The sequence below is a fragment of the Girardinichthys multiradiatus genome, chromosome 10 (genome assembly GCF_021462225.1).
Source record: "Girardinichthys multiradiatus isolate DD_20200921_A chromosome 10, DD_fGirMul_XY1, whole genome shotgun sequence".
Classification (NCBI taxonomy): Eukaryota; Metazoa; Chordata; class Actinopteri; order Cyprinodontiformes; family Goodeidae; genus Girardinichthys; species Girardinichthys multiradiatus.
Window position 1 is genome coordinate 6,500,943 of NC_061803.1, and position 24,323 is coordinate 6,525,265.

The 24,323-nt window shown below is 36.7% G+C and overlaps 1 protein-coding gene across 1 annotated transcript in view; it reads left to right on the forward strand.

The window, feature by feature from the left end:
• Window positions 1–24,323, forward strand: part of LOC124874972 (protocadherin-15-like) — a 346,908-nt gene that overhangs the window by 228,970 nt on the left and 93,615 nt on the right. The window contains exons 23-26 of the mRNA XM_047376690.1: window positions 3,749–3,985; window positions 10,453–10,569; window positions 14,180–14,314; window positions 16,092–16,204. Of these exons, the coding sequence (XP_047232646.1) occupies window positions 3,749–3,985; window positions 10,453–10,569; window positions 14,180–14,314; window positions 16,092–16,204 (602 nt within the window). The remainder of the gene's footprint in view (window positions 1–3,748; window positions 3,986–10,452; window positions 10,570–14,179; window positions 14,315–16,091; window positions 16,205–24,323) is intronic.

Genomic DNA, 24,323 nt, shown 5'->3' on the forward strand with positions numbered 1-24,323 from the left:
TGCGATTGTTTTTGCAACGTTTTCCAGCCACAGTTTTTCTTTCAACTCAACTTGTAATTCAGTTCCAGACAATACCCTTTGAACAGCCAGCTCCTTTAACAATAACCTTTTTAAGTTAAAATGCCTTGTAAGAGGTGCCAACGGCTGTCTGCTGGACAACTATAAATGTCAGCAGTCTTCTCTACAGGTCCTTCTCAAAATATTAGCATATTGTGATAAAGTTCATTATTTTCCATAATGTAATGATGAAAATTTAACATTCATATATTTTAGATTCATTGCACACTAACTGAAATATTTCAGGTCTTTTATTGTCTTAATACGGATGATTGTGGCATACAGCTCATGAAAACCCAAAATTCCTATCTCACAAAATTAGCATATTTCATCCGACCAATAAAAGGAAAGTGTTTTTAATACAAAAAAGGTCAACCTTAAAATAATCATGTACAGTTATGCACTCAATACTTGGTCGGGAATCCTTTTGCAGAAATGACTGCTTCAATGCGGCGTGGCATGGAGGCAATCAGCCTGTGGCACTGCTGAGGTCTTATGGAGGCCCAGGATGCTTCGATAGCGGCCTTTAGCTCATCCAGAGTGTTGGGTCTTGAGTCTCTCAACGTTCTCTTCACAATATCCCACAGATTCTCTATGGGGTTCAGGTCAGGAGAGTTGGCAGGCCAATTGAGCACAGTGATACCATGGTCAGTAAATCATTTACCAGTGGTTTTGGCACTGTGAGCAGGTGCCAGGTTGTGCTGAAAAATGAAATCTTCATCTCCATAAAGCTTTTCAGCAGATGGAAGCATGACGTGCTCCAAAATCTCCTGATAGCTAGCTGCATTGACCCTGCCCTTGATAAAACACAGTGGACCAACACCAGCAGCTGACACGGCACCCCAGACCATCACTGACGGTGGGTACTTGACACTGGATTTCTGGCATTTTGGCATTTCCTTCTCTCCAGTCTTCCTCCAGACTCTGGCACCTTGATTTCCAAATGACATGCAGAATTTGCTTTCATCCGAAAAAAGTACTTTGGACCACTGAGCAACAGTCCAGGGCTGCTTCTCTGTAGCCCAGGTCAGGCGCTTCTGCCGCTGTTTCTGGTTCAAAAGTGGCTTGACCTGGGGAATGCGGCACCTGTAGCCCATTTCCTGCACATGCCTGTGCACGGTGGCTCTGGATGTTTCTACTCCAGACTCAGTCCACTGCTTCCGCAGGTCCCCCAAGGTCTGGAATCGGCCCTTCTCCACAATCTTCCTCAGGGTCCGGTCACCTCTTCTCGTTGTGCAGTGTTTTCTGCCACACTTTTTCCTTCCCACAGACTTCCCATTGAAGTGCCTTGATACAGCACTTTGGGAATAGCCTATTCGTTCAGAAATTTCTTTCTGTGTCTTACCCTCTTGCTTGAGGATGTCAATAGTGGCCTTCTGGACAGCAGTCAGGTCGGCAGTCTTACCCATGATTGGGGTTTTGAGTGATGAACCAGGCTGGGAGTTTTAAAGGCCTCAGGAATCTTTTGCAGGTGTTTAGAGTTAACTCGTTGATTCAGATGATTAAGTTCATAGCTCGTTTAGAGACCCTTTTAATGATACGCTAATTTTGTGAGATAGGAATTTTGGGTTTTCATAAGCTGTATGCCAAAATCATCCGTATTAAGACAATAAAAGACCTGAAATATTTCAGTTAGTGTGCAATGAATCTAAAATATATGAATGTTAAAGTTTCATCGTTACATTATGGAAAATAATGAACTTTATCACAATATGCTAATATTTTGAGAAGGACCTGTATAATTGTATGGGCAATAACATAACATTTCTGGATTAAAATGTAATTTTCTGAGAAACTGAATTTAAGGTTTTCATTAGCTCCAACGTCAATGTATTTATATAGCACATAAAAAAACAACCAAAGTTGACCAAAGTGCTTTAGAATTGAACACATGAACAAATGAACACATAAAACAACAATATTAAAAACAAGTAAAGTTCAAATTAAATACAAAAATACATCATAGAACACTCCGCTTTAAAAGAATGTTAAACTCTGCGAGAATTAAATAGCAAGGAATAAAGATGGCTCTTGAGCACAGATTTAAAAATCTTGACTGTCTTAGCGGTCCGTATATGAAAAGGTAAACTGTTCAATAGGTTTGGGACAGAAATTGCAATCATCTCTGAATTTTTGTTTAAATCTAGGAATATTTAAGAGGAACTGGTTGGTTGATTGAAGTACTCTTATTGGAGTGTGGATGTTAAGGAGGTCACATAGGTATGATGGGGCCAGACCTTTTAAAACTTTGAAATCAAGCAGTAAAATCTTAAAATAAATCCTACAATCATCAGGAAGCCGATGGAGAGAAAGCCAGAACCGGAGATATGTGTTCATGTTTTTAGTACCTGTTAAAAGATGAGCTGCTGTATTCTGTACAGTTTGTGAGTAATGCAGAGATTATGGTCAAGAGAAATACATTCACTAAAACTGATGACTTCAATCGTACTTTCCTTTAAATTCAGAAAATTCAGTTTTAACCAAATTGTAATGTCATTCAGACAGCTCAAGAGTGTTTGGAGTGGATTGACCCTGTTTGGCTTATTGGGCAGATAAACCTGAATATCATTAGCTAAACAGTGGATGGAAAGTTTGTATTGTTGTAGGTAATAAGCATTAAACATAAACTGAAATAAATGCTTAAAATATATCACTCTGTGTGTTGAGTATAAGTATGAGTATAAAAAATATGAGTTTCACTTTTTAAATGCAATTATTGAAATAAATAAACTTTTAAAAGATATTGTAATTTACTGAGATGAACCTTTAGTCTTTTAGCACAATTTGAACAGTTAACTTACTGTGCTGTGCAATCTGCCTGGAGAAGTTCACAGTTTCGGGAGATAAAAGAGTCATTTTGCCACTAAAACCTTAATGCAATGAATGGTATATTATTAAGAGAACAACTTATAAAATGTGTTAGCGGTTATGTGCATCATTTTGTTTCAGCTGTGGTTGTTTTAAACACTTCATAAATGAAATTGGTATGGTATGGTTTGGGTTTTGATATTGCTCCTCTAACAGGGGGTTACCAGTGCTTAAGCTTTTTCCTGTGGCTTTGATATAAAACATTTATTTAATATGACTCCAATCTTTTTAGAAGCAGAGTGGCATCTTAAAAAAGGCTTGTTCAAAAGAATTGTTGCCGTTTTTTAATCAATTATCTAGTTTAGTTTTTAAATAATATTTTACTTTGACTAAAAGCTGTTCCAAACAATCCTACGCAAACATTTTCAGCAGCTTGATATTCAAAATAAGGCGACTGAAGATTAATGTTCTGACTCAATCCAAACCCTCCAAGTAATAAATCTAGTCCATGAAACTCATAGTAATGTTACTTAGAGTCACTCTCTTAAATTTTCTTTGAAATCACCAAAGTGCTTACATTTCATATTCCAGGCAGCACTGGAGATGTCATAAAAGTCAAAATTACTGAGAGAGTTGTTAAAGGATTGAAAATTTAAAAGGGCAGGATTCCCTAAAGCCGCTCTATTAAAATACCTAAAAAGAATACTACACGGACCACCAGTGGACCACCAGAACATTAAAGGTTACTGCCACAGGCACTTTGAATATCTCACCTCAACACAGAGCTAAATGAAAGCACTGTTTTAAAATGTAACTTTCCAAAAATAAAAATATAACATCACAGAACATTTATTAAACCTTCGTTATTCTTATTTTTCTGAAGGCAACAGACGCTGACCTCATCTCCAACCTCACATATCGAATCAGAGTGGAAGGCTTGCATCCTGAGATATCGGAGTTTTTTCGCATTGACCCCATGACGGGGGAGCTGTCTGTTCTCAAGGTTTTGGACTTTGAAGCTCTGGCTGCTTCTGAACCCACATACACTTTCACTGTAGAGGCTGTGGACGTACAGGGAACCATGCCTCCTGGGCATGCCTCGGTTACTGTCAGAATTCTGGTGAGTCTGGGGGTGTGTTCAGGCATGCTTTCTCTGTTAAAGCAGAAGCACAAAAAAGAAAGTATTTTTAAAAGACTGGGAAAAATGTTGGAAGGAAAAGAAAATATACAGGGCCTTGCTCAAGTGTTCAGACATCTAGAGCTATTACCTATTTTGTCGCATTGCAACCACAAACGTCTACATATTTCAGCAGTATTTAACTTTTTATTTTTTTAAAACGCAACTCTTGAAGAGCTGGAGAGACATACAGCTCTGGTTTAACAGGATAGATTATTCATTGTGCACCAATTGATACTATTGACTGGCCTCCATGCTCAGGTAGATCAGAAATGGAAAGAATAAATGCTTTGCTCAATGAGAAGTTCAACTTGTTAAAAGCCCTTTGGGGGTTGGGGGCACCAAACATGTGATAGAAGGTGCTTAGTTCAGAAAAAAAAAAAAAAAATTATTTTGGTACTCTTTGTGGACAAAAACTAAAACCGCACATCCCCGAAACATTATCCTCAAGATGATACAGGATTCAAATCCAGATCTAAATTAAACTGTAGCAAGACTTCAAAAATATATTCACAGACAACATCCTTCCTATCTGACTGAATTTGAGTTATTTTGCAAAGTTGAATGGGCAAAAATATTTATCTCTAAATGTGCAAAGCTGGAAGAATGATATCCCAAAAGACCTGCAGCTATAATTGCAACAAAAGATGTCCCTGCAAAGTATTGATTTAAGGGGGCTGAATACAGCTCCATGCCGAACGATCCAATATTTTAAGTAAAGTAGTAGAAAACAAGATATAGCGTTCTTTCTTGTTCACCATTATACACTACTTTGTGTTGGTCTATCACATAAAATACCAATATAATACATAAACATTTATCATTGTACTGTGATAAGTGAAGAATTTCGAGCTAAATGGATACTTTAGCAAGTCAATGTACAATACAAAAACATAACTTCAGGGCATTTTTCAAAAAGCCAACAGGGACCATTTAAATCTACTTACATTGATCACAGTCACACTGAGTGTTATTTTTCAATAAAACAGTTCAGTAAGATTCAAATTAAATTTGATCCCAAAAAAAATTCTAAGTCAGGTCAATTAGTAAACAATTATCTCAGGACACCATCAGATTGCATTTAATCTTGACTTCATTTTCACATCCTGAAGAAAGCACTGGGCAAAGCAGGCAGTGCATCTGCTTTCCTAATTAGAACTGGAGGCTGGTTCCACAAAACAGGACTCTGACAACTGAAAGTTCTGCTTTTTTCTGTTTTTAAATACTCTTGAAACCAAAAGTAACCCAGCCATCTGAGAACAAGTGCTCTCTTCGGAAAATTAAGGACTGTGTTTTTTAACATAAGGCAGAGAGTGAATGAATATAAATAGCCGAAAATGTGTAATTTGTGTTAAAGCTCTCACTGAGGCATTTTGGATTAGGCTTTTCAATGAATATAAGGGACATCCTGATAATAAATAGTCATTGTTATTGGTTTTATGGCTGTGTTAAAGGACAAATCCTGGTTGCATTCCAACATTCCTCGTGCTGGTGCTAGAAAGCCAAATAATGTCATCCAGGGAAATCATTTTAGTATTTTTCATTTACAGGGTGTTCAGTTACAAAAATAATCATTTTAATTTTGTCTGTGTTTAGCAGTACGAAATTATGACTCATCCAGGCTTGTTTGTCCTAAACACAAGCTTGTAGTCGATTTAATTAGACTTATCAGACTTAATGAATAAATAGAGCTGACTTTTATCAGCATCAAGCTGTCTGATAATTTTACAAAGTGGAAGCATATATACAGTTGAAAGCAGATGTTTACATACACTACACATAGAGACCCAATCTTTTTCTGACTGACATTAGGTTAGACTAAACTTTTCCTTTTTCTTACATGATTTAGGATTACCAATTTTTATCACTGGAACACAGAAACTGTCTACTTCCTGAGCAGAATCATGGCTGGACATTCCCATGCTGTTTATTCATTGTTAAACAGATTATTTCACTTTTTGGCATCTTAAGATTGCACAGTGTGATTCAGCTGAAGCTTTAAAAAATATCTCAAATAATACCCTATCAGAACCTTCTAGAACAGCCATAACATCATCATCTGAGCTTTCTCAAACTGTCAGTCAGTTAGTCATTTTCTACCGCTTATTCCATAGTGGGTCGCAGAGAGCTGGTGTCTATCTCCAGCAGTCTATGGGCGAGAGGCGGGGTACACCCTGGACAGGTCCATCGCAGGGCAACACACATACAACCATGCACACACTCATTCATCCACCTAAGGGCAATTTAGAGTGACCAATTAACCTAACAGGCATGTCTTTGGACTGTGGGAGGAAGCCAGAGTACCCGGTGAGAACCCACGCATGCACGGGGAGAACATGCAAACTCCATGCAGAAAAACCCCCAGCCGGGAATCGAACCCTGGACCTTCTTGCTGCAAGACAGTGCTACCAACTGCGCCACCGTGCAGTTTCTCAAACTGTTAAAAGCTCAATATTCTTAGTGTATGTAAACCAGTAATATTTGAAGAAGGTTCAAAAAATTGTCTAAAATAATTCCCTCTTCTATTATTTTTACCTTTTCTAAACAGAAATAATTTTGGTAATTCTAACAAATCTTATACAGAAACAGTTTAGTCTGACTTGCTGTCAGATGGTAAGAAAAACGGTTATGTCTCTCCAAGCTGTTCTTCTCTGTGTCCTTCCTTTGGATGCTGCAAGGCAGCAGAGGGAGTATTCGGGGTTTTTGTTCCTATTGTATCTGGTATACTGTCAAACAAGAGCTACACCTGCATCTTATAATGCAGTAGCTTATGTAATTTGTTTTGCTGTAGTGTATATATTTCCTATTTGGGAGGTAAATGTCTAAGACTTTGCAGTTATAGAAACATGAGTAACTTTTGGATAAGAATCTTTACATATTTTTTTATTGCATTGTTTTGGTTTGGATACCAGAAAAGCATTAAAAATCGGTATTTAGACCAGGGCACAAACTACAGTAACTTCCAAATATATTTACACTCCTGGAAATTATTGATGTTATGTCACATTATGACCAGAAACGTCAATTTATTTTCTTGCTGTCATTTCTTGTGATTGACCAACACAAATTAGGGCATAATTGTAATGTTGAAGTAAAATAATATTGTAATTTAGATTTTTTTTAAACAAATAAATCTAACAAGTGTAGCATGGATTTTATATTCAACCCCCACCTTGCAAAACCACCATTATTGCAACTATAGTTGCAAGTCTTTCGGGATATGTTTCTAATAACTTTGTACAGCTAGAAATTGAGGTTTTGTCCATTCTTCTTTGCAACTTGAATCAAGTTTTCATCACATTAAGAGTGCCTGTTAGTGAATGAATGAATGTCAGTCAGTCATTTTCTACCACTTATTCCATAGTGGGTCGCGGGGAAGCTGGTGTCTATCTCCAGCAGTCTATGGGCGAGAGTCGAGGTACACCCTGGACAGGTCGCCAGTCCATCGCAGGGCAACACACATACAACCATGCACACACTCATTCATACACCTAAGGGCAATTTAGAGTGACCAATTAACCTAACAGGCATGTGTTTGGACTGTGGGAGGAAGCCGGAGTACCCGGTGAGAACCCACGCATGCACGGGGAGAACATGCAAGACCCCCGGCTGGGAATTGAACCTAGGACCTTCTTGCTGCAAGGCAACAGTGCTACCAACTGCACCAATGTGAATGAATTAATGCATATAAAAATGGGGCAGAAGTTAACTTATGAAAATGAATGCTAATGCTGGACTGAACTGATAGGTTTTTAACTATCTTTAAAAACATCCAGTGGATCAACCAAACCCAACTGAGGAGGAAGGTTATGTTATAGCTTGGGGACCACAACCTGAAAGGCTTGATCACCTTTAGTTATCAGTCTTGTATAGGGAATAACTAACACATTTTAATCTGCTGAACGGAGGAAACAAGCACAAATTATATTCTCACAAAATATTTAGTAATAAGATAAGGCAGATAAACTGGTGTCTGACCAATCACTCCTTTATATTTGAGAACTGATATTTAAAATGTAGGTCCGAACTCAACAGGGAGCAGGACCGGTTCTTGGCATTGTGTACATGTGCATGTTTATTGTTGTTGTTGATTAGTGTTTTCTTTATGGGATTGGGGTAAACTGTGTAGTACTGTGCAATTTACCAGACTGCACTGGTTTCCTCCCAGTTGGGCTTCTTTTTTTGAACATGTTGGGCTGGAAAAAAAATAGTCCTGGACGTGTTGTTAGAATTTGGGCTGCTTTTCACAACATTTGGAATGTTTAGTAATTATTCATATCAACCTTTCAAAGTGTTGTATCTTTTTACTCATTAATAGCTCATTTATTTTGAAAAAGAGAATCTGTTGAACATGACATCATCAAACAGCAACGATCATTAGTTAATCAGTTGTCACTGTGAAATTATATCGGTCAATTGTAAATGCCCAAAACGCTCTTACGAGTTCATCCAATATACACTGAGGTGCAGCCTTTACTTTGTTAAGCTTTGACTTGATGTTGAGAGACAGCTAAAACCAGACCAGAATATGCACATTTCTGGACGCAGGTGCTTTAGCCAAAAAAAGGGCATCCATTGCCAAGTTTATTTATAAAATTGAAATAAAAAAACAGGATGTATTTATGCTTTTATAGCCTCCCTTTTCTTGGAATTATGCTGCAGAATTTGTAAATGAAATAAATGAATGTTCTGCTATGCATCGTAATCAAAAAATCTAAGAATCAGGTGAGAAAACCGTGTATGTTATTTGTTTTCTGACAGAGTTTAAACATTACACTCATAATAATTAATAAACCAATTACCAATATCAATATAACTCACCACACTTTCATGTAGCTCAACTTAAGACCCTCCTTTCATTTCATATCACAAACCTACTTTAGGTATGTTAGCACTGGGTCTATTATTATGCTAATAAAATCAAACAGACAGCTAACATTTTCCTATTTATTCATCATTTTGTGTTTGCTGCTTTCTATCATAGAACATTATATTCAACCTTTGACATATATTAGCCTATAATGTTAGCTACCTAGCAAAAGGATTCCTCAACTGTTGGAAGTAGAAATGCTTACATGAAAAGAGCTCCTTGAGTTAAAGTGACTTTTACCTACACAGAACAGAGTTTGGCCAGCATGCTCTAATCATTCAATGCTTTATGTTTGTTTTTTATTATCAACACTTTATTGCGAGAGTTAGGCTACTAGACATTCAAAAAAAGGGTTGTGGTCATGCTTTTTCTTTTCTTCTTCAGACTTTACCATCAAAGTAATTAAGATAAATTAGTGAAATGATCTAATTTGTCAGTTTGGTTGTATATTTCCCTCTCTGTCTCTTCATTAAACCTTACAAACATCAGTCAACAGCTAGATTTTATGAGTATGAAACATGTAGGCAATGCGTTACGTATGCATGGATGCTGATTGGAAGAAAATGCAAGCGTTTCTCAGCAGGTGTAGCACCAAAATGCCCCCCTCTCCGGCCCTTTCTCCAAAGAAACTTTGGACCAGAAGCCACGGAATGTTTTCAGCAGCTCTATAATGTTAAGCAGTACATCGCATACGTGGTCATGAAAATTGATCTTTGCGCGGACATGTCCAGCAGACGTCCGCTTTGAGTCCGTGCATATGTCCGTGAAATCAGGTAAGCACGACTATGTTTTGCCCTTAAGTGTAGGAGGAAGAGGGAGAGGCAAGGTGGGGAGTTGTGCTTGTGTGATTCCGAATTGATTTGAGGGGGCCAGTAATCATGAAGAAATAAATGCAGGGAAAGTTTTTTTAGTTGAGACAGCACTGCAGGTTTGAGTTTGGCAGGTCTTACTCCAAATTTTAAAATGGATTTAGGTCTAACACATGAACATGCTTTATTCTAAACCATTCATTCCGTTGTTGAGTGTATGTTTAAGTCACCCTACTGGAAGGTGAACCTCTGCCCCTGCCTCAGGTATTTTGCATCTTGTAACAGGTTTTCTTCCAGGATATCCTTGTATTTAGCTATTCCCTACTTTAGAACAGCGTCCCTACAGCATGATGTGCCTCCACCTTGTTTCACCGGAAGGTGTGTTCAGGGTGATGTAGTGTTTAGTTACTTTTAACACAAGAAGGGTTTTCCTTGTAGGTCAAAAGTTTCAACTTTGGTCCCATCTGACTGAAGCATTTTCTTTCTCGTGGTTGGTAATGATTCAAGGCTTTTGTTTTCTACATTGTATGATTCTGCCTTGATTTTTGCAAGTTCATGAGTGGTCCACCACAGAAACGTAATTTGGGAAAAGCTCAGACATTGGGTAACCTGTTAAAAATAACATGATAATGTTAAAGTTCACATTATTGCCATTCCTTATATAAAAATGCATAATGTTTCAAGCACAGCTTGCTACAGTGTTATGTTATTTTTCTTAAATCTCTTTCCAGGACATGAATGACTTCGCTCCAGCATTCAGCCAGCCAATGTACAGAGGCATGGTTGCCCCTAATGCTGTCAAGGGAACCATTGTAACCACGGTGATGGCCAATGACTCTGACCCTGCGGTGAGTGCCTGCAGCTGCGCATATTCAATCAAACTATTTTCCTCCTCTTGCTCCTAAAATTGTGTGCTGGAATGGAATGATATGGGATAATGATGCTCATCTTCAGTTCGTGAGTGTGTTTTGAATCTGTATCCCTTTCCCCTTTGGCGCCTTACTGTTTTTTCCCTCTGCTTAGCATTGACTCTTTAAGCTAGATTTTTTTTATCCATAGCACCCTTATAATATGTACAGATTTATTTGACCAGCTTACATTAGTGTCAAGTTTAAGTAATTTGAAATTTGGTGCAAAGTTTCAAAATATGACAACAGGTTGTTGTGGGGGTTTAAACACATTATTTGAAATTAACTTTGCTGATTTACACAATCATTTGTTTAAATGCAGATCTGAATTTAGCAAGTTTTGTGAAAAACAGCCCTCATTTTTAGAGAATCATGAAAACAGCCACTTTGTGAGTATTCCAATTCACCTGTCGAATAAATATTTATGAAAAAGGCCAGACGCAAACACAAAGTATCCTTACTTTGCATTACCGCTCAAGAAGCTCGGAACTTGTTCTTTTACATCTGCAAGCAAAATCTTCTCCTCCAATGTTTCGCCATAAGCATCTTTAAAAGCTTCACTACCTTTGAATTATGTGCTAGCTGTCCTCTTTCATCAGCTGAATTGATTCAGAGTGCAGGTAGAAGCATCAAAGTAGAATCTCTTGAGCCAAAAAACATCATTATACTCTCCAGGTTTTATCTTTAAAAGTACTCCCCAGGGCTCAAACCTGATACTAAATAGCATTTTTTCAGACTCCTATATACATTTCTGGGTGCAAATGTTTATTCCCTGCAGATAAAAATTTTACCTCAGAGGCACAAATGCTTTCAGGAATTTGTCCAAGTTAGGTTTTGCTGACTCACTTTAAACAGCTTTGTAATGAAGCATTTAATGGTAATATTTAACAAGCTGCTCAGCAATTCAGTTCACACCTGCAGTAATGCTACTAAACCAACATTGTTTCACAGAACGTTATCTGTAGGAAAAAAAAAAGTCACTTTTATAATCCATTGGGATCATTAAAATTGCACCTTATCTCACTTCAAGTGTCTAATATTTGCATGAGTTTTTTAAATAAGAAAATGCAACCCTGAATCTTCAGGAACATTGAGTGACCTTTAATTCCTCTAATTACCTGCTATAAAGCTCTTACTAAGTACCACGGTGTTGTAGTTAAGATATCTGATCAAAACCATTACAAGGCCAGTTTTTCTTTATGTGATCAAGTTGAATCTTTGACTAGAATATGTTCCTAAATCATCTTGTGAAAAATTACAAAGTAAATAATACACCAAAAATTTCTAACAAAAATTTTATAAAACCACTAACATTCATCACGAACGTTTCACTCACACACACACACACACACACACACACATCCGTGTATAACTATCTTTATGAGGACTTTTAGGTTACTTCCATTCATTTTCCTTGATTTTTAGTGCCTAACCCTGACCCTAACACTAACCCTCACCAGTTAATACCTAACCCTAACAATAACTCAATTCATACCCTAGTCCTAAACCTAACCCCTGTCCCAAGAACGGAATTTGAAAAAGTGAGGACCAGGAAAATGTCCTCAGTTTGTCAAAAGTACCCACTTTGCGATAAAAATACGAAAAATGGTTCTCACTCAGCAACAAGTACAAGAACACACACACACACTGCTGCTTTTGTTCTTTCCTGCACACCTGAGTGAAGAATTGACAATTTATTTAAGCCTTACTCTACAATAGCTGTCTTTCACATCTCTATACAGGTTACCATTATTGGCAAAAAAAAGAGTCTTTAAATAAAGTAATTTTTTTGTTGCAAAGACATAAGCTTACATGTAATTATTTTCTACAATTCTCTAGCAATGATAGGTTAGTTCTCTTTTATCATCGTTGTCACACTGCATGGTGGAAAGATGTACACTGGTCTTTGTCTAACCTTCTTTGGCACATTTCCAGTTGTTTTTTTTAATAATTTTATACATTTTTATAATTGCTCTGACTGTAGATTTGGGTTATCAATATAAGGGTTTAGATGACACACACCTGACATAATTAAATGGAATTTTCTCCTGTTTTTCTCATTTTGAAGATTGGTTCATAGAAGTGGACCCCGTTATCATATTCTATACGTGTATATATACGTGAGGGAAACGGAAAGCAATAGAATGGTTTTGCAAGAATATTGTTATTGCAACAGAAAATGTTACCATAATGTAAAAGGTTCTTCCATTTTGCCTACTCTTGCTCTCAGCTGGGCTTTCTAAAAAACTGTCCTATTCTTAAAGTAATCTGAAGACTACATGACATTTGGAGGTCTGTAGCTGTTGAATCTGCAGAAAGCTGGTGATCTCTGTGTGTTATAAACCTCAGCGTCTGGTAAATCCGCTTTGTGATTTTATGTGCCCAGCACTTCGCGTGGCTGAGTTGCTCTCTTTCCCAATTGCTTCCACTGTGTTATAATTCCACTAATAGCTCATTGTGGAATATTTAATTGGGGGGAAATTCTAGGACTGGATTTATTGTGCAGATTTCATCCTATCATGGCACAATTTTGGAATTCACTGAACTCCTAAGAATGACCAATTCGCAAATTTTTTTTTGTAGAAGCAGTATTTATGCCTAGGTGTTGGATTGTAACCCTGTAGCCATGGAAGTAAGTGGAATTCTGAAATTCAATGATTTTGAAGTGGACCCCAACATATCAGCATAATAATTCATTTTGCTGCAAATGAGAGTGATCTCAAATTCAAGACTGAAAAAGTACACATTTGCAGCGCGTAAAAAACCATTTCGGTATTCAAAAGTTCTCACTCTATTGAAAATCCTTCCTGTCCATAATTTTCCTTTTCTAAACGGTATATTTAAGGTACGCTGCCTAAATGTTTATCATGGTTTGCATTTTCTAATACTTAAAAAATTCTCCCTACAAATTGTGCACATTTCTCCAAACAAAGTAAATATTGGTGAACTGACTTGAAACCAGCTGATAAATATTTCCCTCTGTTAATGTTTTTTTTGCGTAATTTGTGCCCTTTACAGCCTACAGAGAAATTGTTTCATTTTAACAAACCAAGTCAAACCAGATGTAAATTATTCTGTAGATGTAAATTACTGCCATTTTATGTAAATCACTCATGCTAATTGACAGCTTATACCAGCAAGACTTCAGAGGTTAATTTATGACTATTTAAAATTGTATTGTGTGTTCTTATTTATCATCATTAGTATTTAAATTAGGGGGTAGTCTGACATTTAGCTCTGGGGTGATGGTGGCTCAGGGGGTAGACGTTTATCTTGTAACAGGTAGGTTCCTGGTTTGAACCCCGCCCTGCCCATCTCAGTCGTTTTGTCCTTGGGCATGTGAATGTGTGTATGAATGGTGGATGACTGATTGTAGTGTAGCGATTTGCAGTCTTTGGACCTGATAAAGTGCTGTAAAAGTGCAGGCCATTTACCATCTACTCCAAGTCATTTCAGTTCTAATCCTAGACTATGTTTCAAAAAATGTTTTTTTCTGAAAAACATAAAAGAGGCAGTTCATCCTCTACTGGTCTGGTTTTCTTCTTTGTAGGATACCCCAGCAGGTCTAGTTCGCTACAAGGTGGACAAAAAGTCATACTCTGCAAGTATTTTTGATGTGGATGAAGAGAAAGGTCATGTGGTTACCAGAGTAAATCTAAACGAGGAGCCCAACCTAAAGTTCAGAGTAAGTACATACACTGTCACTTTAGTAGCCAACAGTTCAAACGACTGTATTTATTAAAAGCTAAGCTTCTCAAAGGAAAATTTGGCCAGGAGGAAGTGTTTTCTCATTGCCCTTGAACAGGTAGGAACGCGGAGGTGCTCAGTCACAAGTGCAGATTATTCAAATTTCCCCTGATATACGACTCCATTTATCTATGTTTTAATTCTGTTTAATAATAATATTTTCAATAATAATATTTTTAACATATAAAGTGGTTTGCAAAAGTATGCACACCTTTGCATTTTGTAACATTACAACCACAGGCTTCAATGTATTTTCCTTCATAAAATTACCTGATTTGTAAATAGAGTCAATCTGTGTTCAATTTAATCTTAATTTTACCACTGCTAGCCTACTAAGACATTGCAGTCCACTTAAACTAACTGCCCAAGTCTGGAGTAGCTGCAGAGATCCACTGCTCAGGTGGAAGACTTTCTTGACAATCACTCCACAAATCTCGCCTCTATGGAAGGGTGGCAAGATTGTTGAATTGTTGAAAGAAAGGCAGTGGCAGCATTATGCTGTGGAAAGCTTTTCCACTGCAGGGACAAGGAACATGAATACAGGCTGCTAGAGGCTACAAAATGCTTGAGACTGAGGCAAAGGTTCACAGTCCCGCAGGACAATGACCCTAAACAATTATTACAGTTATGCACTACTTTATGTTGGTCTATCATTTAAAAACCAAATACCCTGACATTTGTGGTGGTAACATGACAAAATCTAAACAGTTCAATATATGTATGAATACTTTGACTGGATCTAATTGTGTTTTTCTTTGCTTTTTGGACTCTGAAATTTAGTTCCCCTGCAGGTGGTAGAACATCAGACAAACCGTGCCATTAAACATTACTTTGGTCTTCACCTGGAAATTGTACCTTTTTATTCTGTGTACTTCTGAACTTAAAGGTGTCTTTCCAAAAAGCAAACTCCTTAAAAAATTCCTTTCCACTGTGAAAATACAGCGGGTGCTAAGACATTTTTAATTATTCTCTCTCTTAAGGCCATGCAACCTTATCTTTTTATTGGCCTTTAATTAACACAAGAAACTCAGTTTCCTGTGAAGTGTCACTAAGAGGATTCCTTGTTTGCTCCAGATAATTCAAATAAAATTTCCGACACTGTCCTTACGTTTGGAATCATGACTGAACAAAAAGAAAGTAAATACACAGCGTTAACTAAATCTCAGTAAACAACATATAAAATGTAAAGCATACTTACCTAAGGGTGTCCCACCTTTGGGTTTCATTGGGCATATCTGCAGCATGTAAGAGCAAATGATACATAGAAACCAACTTAAATCAGCTCAGACCAAGGGCAAGTAGTTAAAAACGCTATATAACAAAAAACTTTCAATGTGAAATTAAAGCTGTCCAGACTGAGTCAAGTAGACTCTATGTTGATTTTTTAGAGTCAGCCACCCCCCCACCATGGGTCTTGTTAACATTAGTTACCACTAATTAAATAAAGAAAAATAAAGTCTAAGCAAGCAGAAAAATATACCAGTTGAGTTCTCCAATTAACAGATGAATAATTTCTCTCCAATTGCAAAAAAAAAATGCCAATTTGTTTTCCTGTCTTGAACCATTTTCCTCTTTGGGTTTGTGCAAACCTGAAATTATAGTGGATTGCTATTGTAGGTGTAAACAACATCAGAAGCAGTAGCAAACATCTGTATTACATAGATGGAATTATATAGTGATAACACACTGTCTCTATCTGCATGTGTCTGTAACAGCTGGTGGTGGTGGCCCATGATCATGGTGAGCCTGTGAAAGAGAATACGACTCTGGTTGAAATCACAGTCCTTCAGCCCTCTGTTATTCCTGTGTTCACTCGAGAAGAATACAGGTATGCTCTCTCACACAAACACACATCAAGTGTTTTCTTGTTACCTAAATGTCATACGGAGCTGCTATTTAGTTGTTTTGTGAGAAGCATGTCTGAACTGAAAAGAGAAGCACATACTGTACATCTTAATTACACAACGTTAACAGGAAAAAAAACATTTGAGCAGTTTTGAATGGTGCACAGTTTAGTTTCAAAGAATTTGTTTTTCTTGTTAAACATTGTTATACTGAATCAATAAAGATGCCATTAAAAATCACAGATCACGGGCTTAATAGAAAATACCTTGATAATGTTTTTGTTAACGTTCCTCTTAAAGATCAAAAGCAAACAGATGTACCTCATCTAGATATCAGCTTAAGGCATTACAGTTTATTGTAAAAGTATTTATACTCCTTAAATTTTTTCACTGCTTGTGACATAACAAGAAACTTCAATTTATTATACTGGGTTTTTATGTGATACAGCAACACAAATCGCATGATTGTGATGTGGAAGGAAAAGGATACATAGAAAGTATTTGGTTTGGCATACATGTTTTGAGCCCTCTTCACTTTGATAACAATAAGATTGAGTGCTACCAAATGCCTTTAGAAGTCAACAAATTAGTAAGTAGAACTTACCTGTGTGTAATTTGATCTCATAAGCTGTTCTGTGAAGTACACAGGATAAAGTTGTGGAGAAGTTTAAACCAGGTCTAGTTTATGAAACAACATCCCAAGCTTGGAAAATCCACCAAATGTGACAGATTGGGCAAGGAGAGCATTAATCAGAGAAGCAGCCAGGGCGCCAGTGGTAACTCTAGAGGAACTGCAGAGATCCACAGCTCAAGTGGGAGAATTTGTCAACAGCACAACTATTAGTCGTACACTCTGCAAATGGGGCCTTTATGGAAGCACGGCAAGAAGAAGCATGGTGGCGGCAGTATCATGCTGTAGAGGAGATATTATTTAACAGAGAAGCGTTGAAGCTGAGTTAATGTGAAGATGGATGGAGCTAAATACAGGACAACCCTGAAAGAAAACCTGTTGAGGCTGGGGTGGTGGTTAATTTTCCAGCAGGATGACAAATATAAACACACAGCCAGACCTAGAATAAAATGGCTTAGATCAAAGTATATTGCTGTGTTAGAATGGCTCAGTCAAAGTCCAGACCTAAACCCAAATGGAAATCTCTCTATCCAATTTGACTGTGCTTGAGCAAAAAGAACTGGGCAAAAGTTTCAACCTCTAGATGCACAAAGCTGGTAGAGAAGTACCCCCGGAAGACTTGCAGTTGTGAGGGAAAAGTTAGCCTAGTATTTATCCAGGGCATCTAAATAAATATGCACACCACACTTTTTAGATTTTCATTTGTAAAACATTTACAGAGGCCATGTACCATTTTCTTTCTCTTCATAGTTCTGCACTGTTTTGTGTTCTATCACATAATATCCCTAGAAATATATACTGAGGTTGTGTGTGATTGAAATGGGAAAAAATGGGGCTCTACCATTCAAAGGAGAGGCTATGAATGTTTCCTGAGCTGTATCTCACACTAACGTTTCTGGAGTTTGGGAAAGTTAACAAGGAATGCCTTATTAAAATTAAGCTGGAAGAAATTTGGGACACTGCTTGTTAACAATGATTTAGTCATAGTCCAACTGACACAAACTACTTTCTTTGAGATTGATACTTTACATGTTTTTAAGCATGCAGAAAGTTAACTAAAATTGTACATAAACATTATTTACAGATGCAAAAAAGGAGATGAAGTGTTTGTTTCATCTGAATAAAAACACCATAATCACACTACTGTCAGTATTCCATTCAGTCTTTGTTTTTGTACTGTCGACAGCCTCAGCAATTACATGTCAAAGAGCCAGTAACACCTAATTTATGACACATGAATAAAATTGGTCCAAGTTATTGTACTTTTTATTAGCACCTCTCTGTAGTTTTGTTTATTCCCTGTAGTGATGCCTGCTTCAATTTTCAATTTACCTTGCTTGTCAGACAGAATATTGAATTATATGTGTATATACAGGGGTTGGACAATGAAACTGAAACACCTGGTTTTAGACCACAATAATATATTAGTATGGTGTAGGGCCTCCTTTTGCGGCCAATACAGCGTCAATTTGTCTCGGGAATGACATATACAAATCCTGCACAGTGGTCAGAGGGATTTTAAGCCATTCTTCTTACAGGATAGTGGCCAGGTCACTACGTGATACTGGTGGAGGAAAACGTTTCCTGACTCGCTCCTCCAAAACACCCCAAAGTGGCTCCATAATATTTAGATCTGGTGACTGTGCAGGCCATGGGAGATGTTCAACTTCACTTTCATGTTCATCAAACCAATCTTTCACCAGTCTTGCTGTGTGTATTGGTGCATTGTCATCCTGATACACGGCACCGCCTTCAGGATACAATGTTTGAACCATTGGATGCACATGGTCCTCAAGAATGGTTCGGTAGTCCTTGGCAGTGACGCGCCCATCTAGCACAAGTATTGGGCCAAGGGAATGCCATGATATGGCAGCCCAAACCATCACTGATCCACCCCCATGCTTCACTCTGGGCATGCAACAGTCTGGGTGGTACGCTTCTTTGGGGCTTCTCCACACCGTAACTCTCCCGGATGTGGGGAAAACAGTAAAGGTGGGCTCATCAGAGAACAATATATGTTTCACATTGTCCACAGCCCAAGATTTGCGCTCCTTGCACCATTGAAACTGACGTTTGGCATTGGCATGAGTGACCAAAGGTTTGGCAATGGCAGCCCGGCCGTGTATATATTGACCCTGTGGAGCTCCTGACGGACAGTTCTGGTGGAAACAGGAGAGTTGAGGTGCACATTTAATTCTGCCGTGATTTGGGCAGCCGTGGTTTTATGTTTTTTGGATACAATCCGGGTTAGCACCCGAACATCCCTTTCAGACAGCTTCCTCTTGCGTCCACAGTTAATCCTGTTGGATGTGGTTCATCCTTCTTGGTGGTATGCTGACATTACCCTGGATACCGTGGCTCTTGATACATCACAAAGACTTGCTGTCTTGGTCACAGATGCGCCAGCAAGACGTGCACCAACAATTTGTCCTCTTTTGAACTCTGGCATGTCTCCCATAATGTTGTGTAAATTTCAATATTTTGAGCAAAACTGTGCTCTTACCCTGCTAATTGAACCTTCACACTCTGCTCTTACTTGTGCAATGTGCAATCAATGAAGACTGGCTACCAGGCTGGTCCAATTTAGCCATGAAACCTCCCACACTAAAATGACAGGTGTTTCAGTTTCATTGTCCAACCCCTGTATATGTGTGTGTATATATATATATATATATATATATATATATATTACAGATGCAATTATATATATGTGAGGTGTTTTCTACTTTCACTATTCATGCCTCATCCTTTATCTCTACTCTCTTTGATATAAACAACATGCTATCTGTCAAAAGGGCTTCCCTGTCATCTTTTAGAGCAGATTCCTTAAAAATCCCATCTTTGATATGCACTTTATGGATGCTTATCATGACAGTTATGTAGAAAATGTTAATTTTATCCATTCTGATTTCTAAACAGCAGTTTATATAAAATTATTGAGCCTGTTTGGTGAATCAAGCTATTTTAAGAGCCTTGTTTTAAACAAAAAGCAGCATTAAAATCTTCCTGGCTTCAATAACAACATAGAGGTGTCACAGAGATGCTGTATAGTGAATATAAAACACAGCTATAGGGCAGGGGAAACTGTGTGGCATGTTTGTATGAGAGTTCAGTATGTAGGACCTTTGTGTTTTATTTCTCCTCTTTTGATCATCACTTCACTCATGACCTAGAAAAAGACACATTCACAGTTCAAAAGCATAACAAATATCATATGTTTTTATATTATTATTTTATGCTTGTGAATTGTAAATATTTTTTTCTGAGGGTGGTGTTTCTTTTTTATATATGTTTTTATATATCTTATTGTCTTTAGTTATGCATCTTAATGTTCTTAAAGTTCATCCTGCTTTTAGGCAGAACATTTCAGTTTTAATTTGTTTTATTTGTTTTTTTTGCAGTAATCATTAAATATTAAATACATGCGTGGGTTCTCTCCGGGTACTCTGGCTTCCTCCCACAGTCCAAGGACATGCCTGTTAGGTTAATTGGTCACTCTAAATTGCCCATAGGTGTGTAAATGAGTGTGTGCGTGGTTGTTTGCGTGTTGCCCTGCGATGGACTGGCGACCTGTCCAGGGTGTACCCCGCCTCTCGCCCATAGACTGCTGGAGATAGGCACCAGCTTCCCTGTGACCCACTATGGAAGAAGCAGTATAGAAAATGACTGACTGATATTAAATATCAACAGCTAGTACAGCCATTAGCACCTGTGGTCATGTTTTAAAGGCATCACAACTTGCATCAACATCATGGGATTGCTTGTGATCCATTTATTGCAACCACTTAGCTCACAACAATTGTAGTGGATGTTTTGTGGGTTTCAATAATCATTTAATTTTCAATAATCATTTAATAGTCACCAGATGTGGCCAAAGAAACCCAAAGATGAGAAACCTTTAGGCAAGTATGCATTACATTTCAATCCTTTTACATGTTGATAATTACATTTACTTTTCAATGTGGAGGATTTTCTTTCCAACATTTTTTTTGGTCAACATTTCATGCAAGCATTATGTGGGTGATACTGAATAGGATCGGTAAAGCAAACTTATCTCCTCCTGACTTTGTAGGAAAACACAGTTAAAGTATTTGTTTAGTACAATAGTTGTAGTAGTAGTAGTAGTAGTAGTAGCTCTTAGGTTAGTTTTCTAGCAAGCTGATTTTATAAAAGCAAAAAGCAGGAGTTTGATGACAAATTACACCTTCATGATTGTTTGTTTACTTTGCATATACAGTATATCAGGTAAGCCATGCAGATCAACATTATAATTCCCTGTGTGAAGTATATAAGAATGTGCAGTTTCTTACAGTTTTTTTTTTTTTTTTTATATATTTTATAACGTATAATAGTTAGCACTTATGGTCCGTGTTTCACTTAAAATCTAATAACATCAGAGCACAGAGGGGAATGTTTTAAGTTATTGCAATTTAATATGCAGTTTTCAAAATTTGCAGCCTCAGTTCACAAATAGATTATTTCATTATTATTTCTTGTTTAGGTCATTAATTTACCCAATAGAGATTTCATATCGAGCAGGATTAGCAATTGTGGTATGTTTTTACTATTGCCAAAGTGTTTTTCAGGATCAAACTAGCTTTATGTGACTGGGATGCAATTCAACAAATTCTGGATACAGCTGCATTGATGCACCAATTAATAGAGGCAACTCTCTCTGCTGAACACAGACACTAAGCACCAGTCAACCGTAGTTCTGGCTCTATTAGCTGTTTATGAAATTTTAGTCTGTGGGTCGCTCATCTATTAAAATAGGTAATAAGCCTTGAAAGAAGTTGTGTTTAATCATTGCTGAAAATGTGTTTAGTCTTCGCTCCCTGTTTCCCCTAACTGTAAAAGGCTTGTTGCACCTGCAGAATCAGTATGCAGGCAGTATCACAGATGCAAGAATGGCTATTAGTCACCAGAGGAAATGATCAGCAGGAGGTTAAGTGAACAGTAAGAAAATATTGAAATTTTATTGAAAGCCTTTTTTTTCCTTTTCTGTGTATGAGTACATAAAAAATTTGTTTTTTCTTCAGTTTTTTTCTAGTCTGTGCACGCAGCCACAGGTCCTCCCTGCCATCTAAATATCTTAGCTACTCACTTTAATTAGTCTAATTAGAAAGTGATCAGAGAGTTAAGAGCCCGAGATGCTTCAAACACTCAAAGCCTTGTCTTATTTTTTATTTTTTAGTCAAGAACAAACCTGATTAAACATGGAAATATGTTGCTTTGTCTTACATCATTCCACGACGAGCTAAAACATTACACCATCACGAGAGATTCAGATCAATTTGGCTGTTATTAATACAGCTTCATAGCAATGATACACTGTATGCACTCAGCACAGGAATCATAGTCCTGTTTGGCTGCCATAAATGTCAATGGAGTAATAAAAATCTATTTGTTTCTTTATACAAAACGTTTGTATCTGGCTTAATTTGGAATATGAAGAATTTGCTGGACCACCAAAATAGAAAAAAAGACTAAACTTTTAATCTTGGCTGGGAACAGACAGAATAATTTAGTTTACTTTTCCTTTGCATTACCTCATGAGTAAATGAACACAACATGTTTTTAGTGTTTTGCTTAGCAGAGTAGATTATCTAAATTTTTACATCTGGCTTTTAAGAAGCAAAAATGAATCAAACTTAATTTTTATTGCCAGTCTGATGCAATTAAGAATGCTTTACTGTTGACTAGCTATGCTAATCCACTAATAACACAGCACAAAATAAAACATTCAAGCCTTTGTATGCACTTACAAGTTGCTATGAAGTTAATTCTGCAATGTAGTTCTTGTAAAATCTGCTCTTCCTTTGATTTAGATGTTTTGCCCCTCCTGGTTATATATATATATCTGCACATCTTATAGATATCTATCTATCTATCTATCTATCTATCTATCTATCTATCTATCTATCTATCTATCTATCTATCTATCTATCTATCTATCTATCTATCTATCTATCTATCTATCTATCTATCTATCTATCTATCTATCTATCTATCTATCTATCTATCTATCTATCTATCTATCTATCTATCTATCTATCTATCTATCTATCTATCTATCTATCTATCTATCTATCTATCTATCTATCTATCTATCTATCTATCTATCTATCTATCTATCTATCTATCTATCTATCTATCTATCTATCTATCTATCTATCTATCTATCTATCTATCTATCTATCTATCTATCTATCTATCTATCTATCTATCTATCTATCTATCTATCTATCTATCTATCTATCTATCTATCTATCTATCTATCTATCTATCTATCTATCTATCTATCTATCTATCTATCTATCTATCTATCTATCTATCTATCTATCTATCTATCTATCTATCTATCTATCTATCTATCTATCTATCTATCTATCTATCTATCTATCTATCTATCTATCTATCTATCTATCTATCTATCTATCTATCTATCTATCTATCTATCTATCTATCTATCTATCTATCTATCTATCTATCTATCTATCTATCTATCTATCTATCTATCTATCTATCTATCTATCTATCTATCTATCTATCTATCTATCTATCTATCTATCTATCTATCTATCTATCTATCTATCTATCTATCTATCTATCTATCTATCTATCTATCTATCTATCTATCTATCTATCTATCTATCTATCTATCTATCTATCTATCTATCTATCTATCTATCTATCTATCTATCTATCTATCTATCTATCTATCTATCTATCTATCTATCTATCTATCTATCTATCTATCTATCTATCTATCTATCTATCTATCTATCTATCTATCTATCTATCTATCTATCTATCTATCTATCTATCTATCTATCTATCTATCTATCTATCTATCTATCTATCTATCTATCTATCTATCTATCTATCTATCTATCTATCTATCTATCTATCTATCTATCTATCTATCTATCTATCTATCTATCTATCTATCTATCTATCTATCTATCTATCTATCTATCTATCTATCTATCTATCTATCTATCTATCTATCTATCTATCTATCTATCTATCTATCTATCTATCTATCTATCTATCTATCTATCTATCTATCTATCTATCTATCTATCTATCTATCTATCTATCTATCTATCTATCTATCTATCTATCTATCTATATTTACACACACTGCTGGTCAAACATTTCGGAACGCCTTCCTCATTTAATGGTTTTCTTCATGTTTATGACTATTTACATTGTACTTAGATTCTTCATAATTAGAATATCAAGCAACTAATTGTGAGCAAACTAGTGTGTGAAGCAGATGACAGTCAGATGTACCTGCTTATTTTCTTATATATATGCACTTTTATACACAGACTGAGTATGTGACCTTATAAATTAACAGCAAAAACCAGCATTATTTAGCCCAAGGTCTAGAGGAGCATGTTTCCCTGTTGGGAGGTGACCATCTGTGACTAATACATTCAAGAATATAATGTGTTTGTGACTTC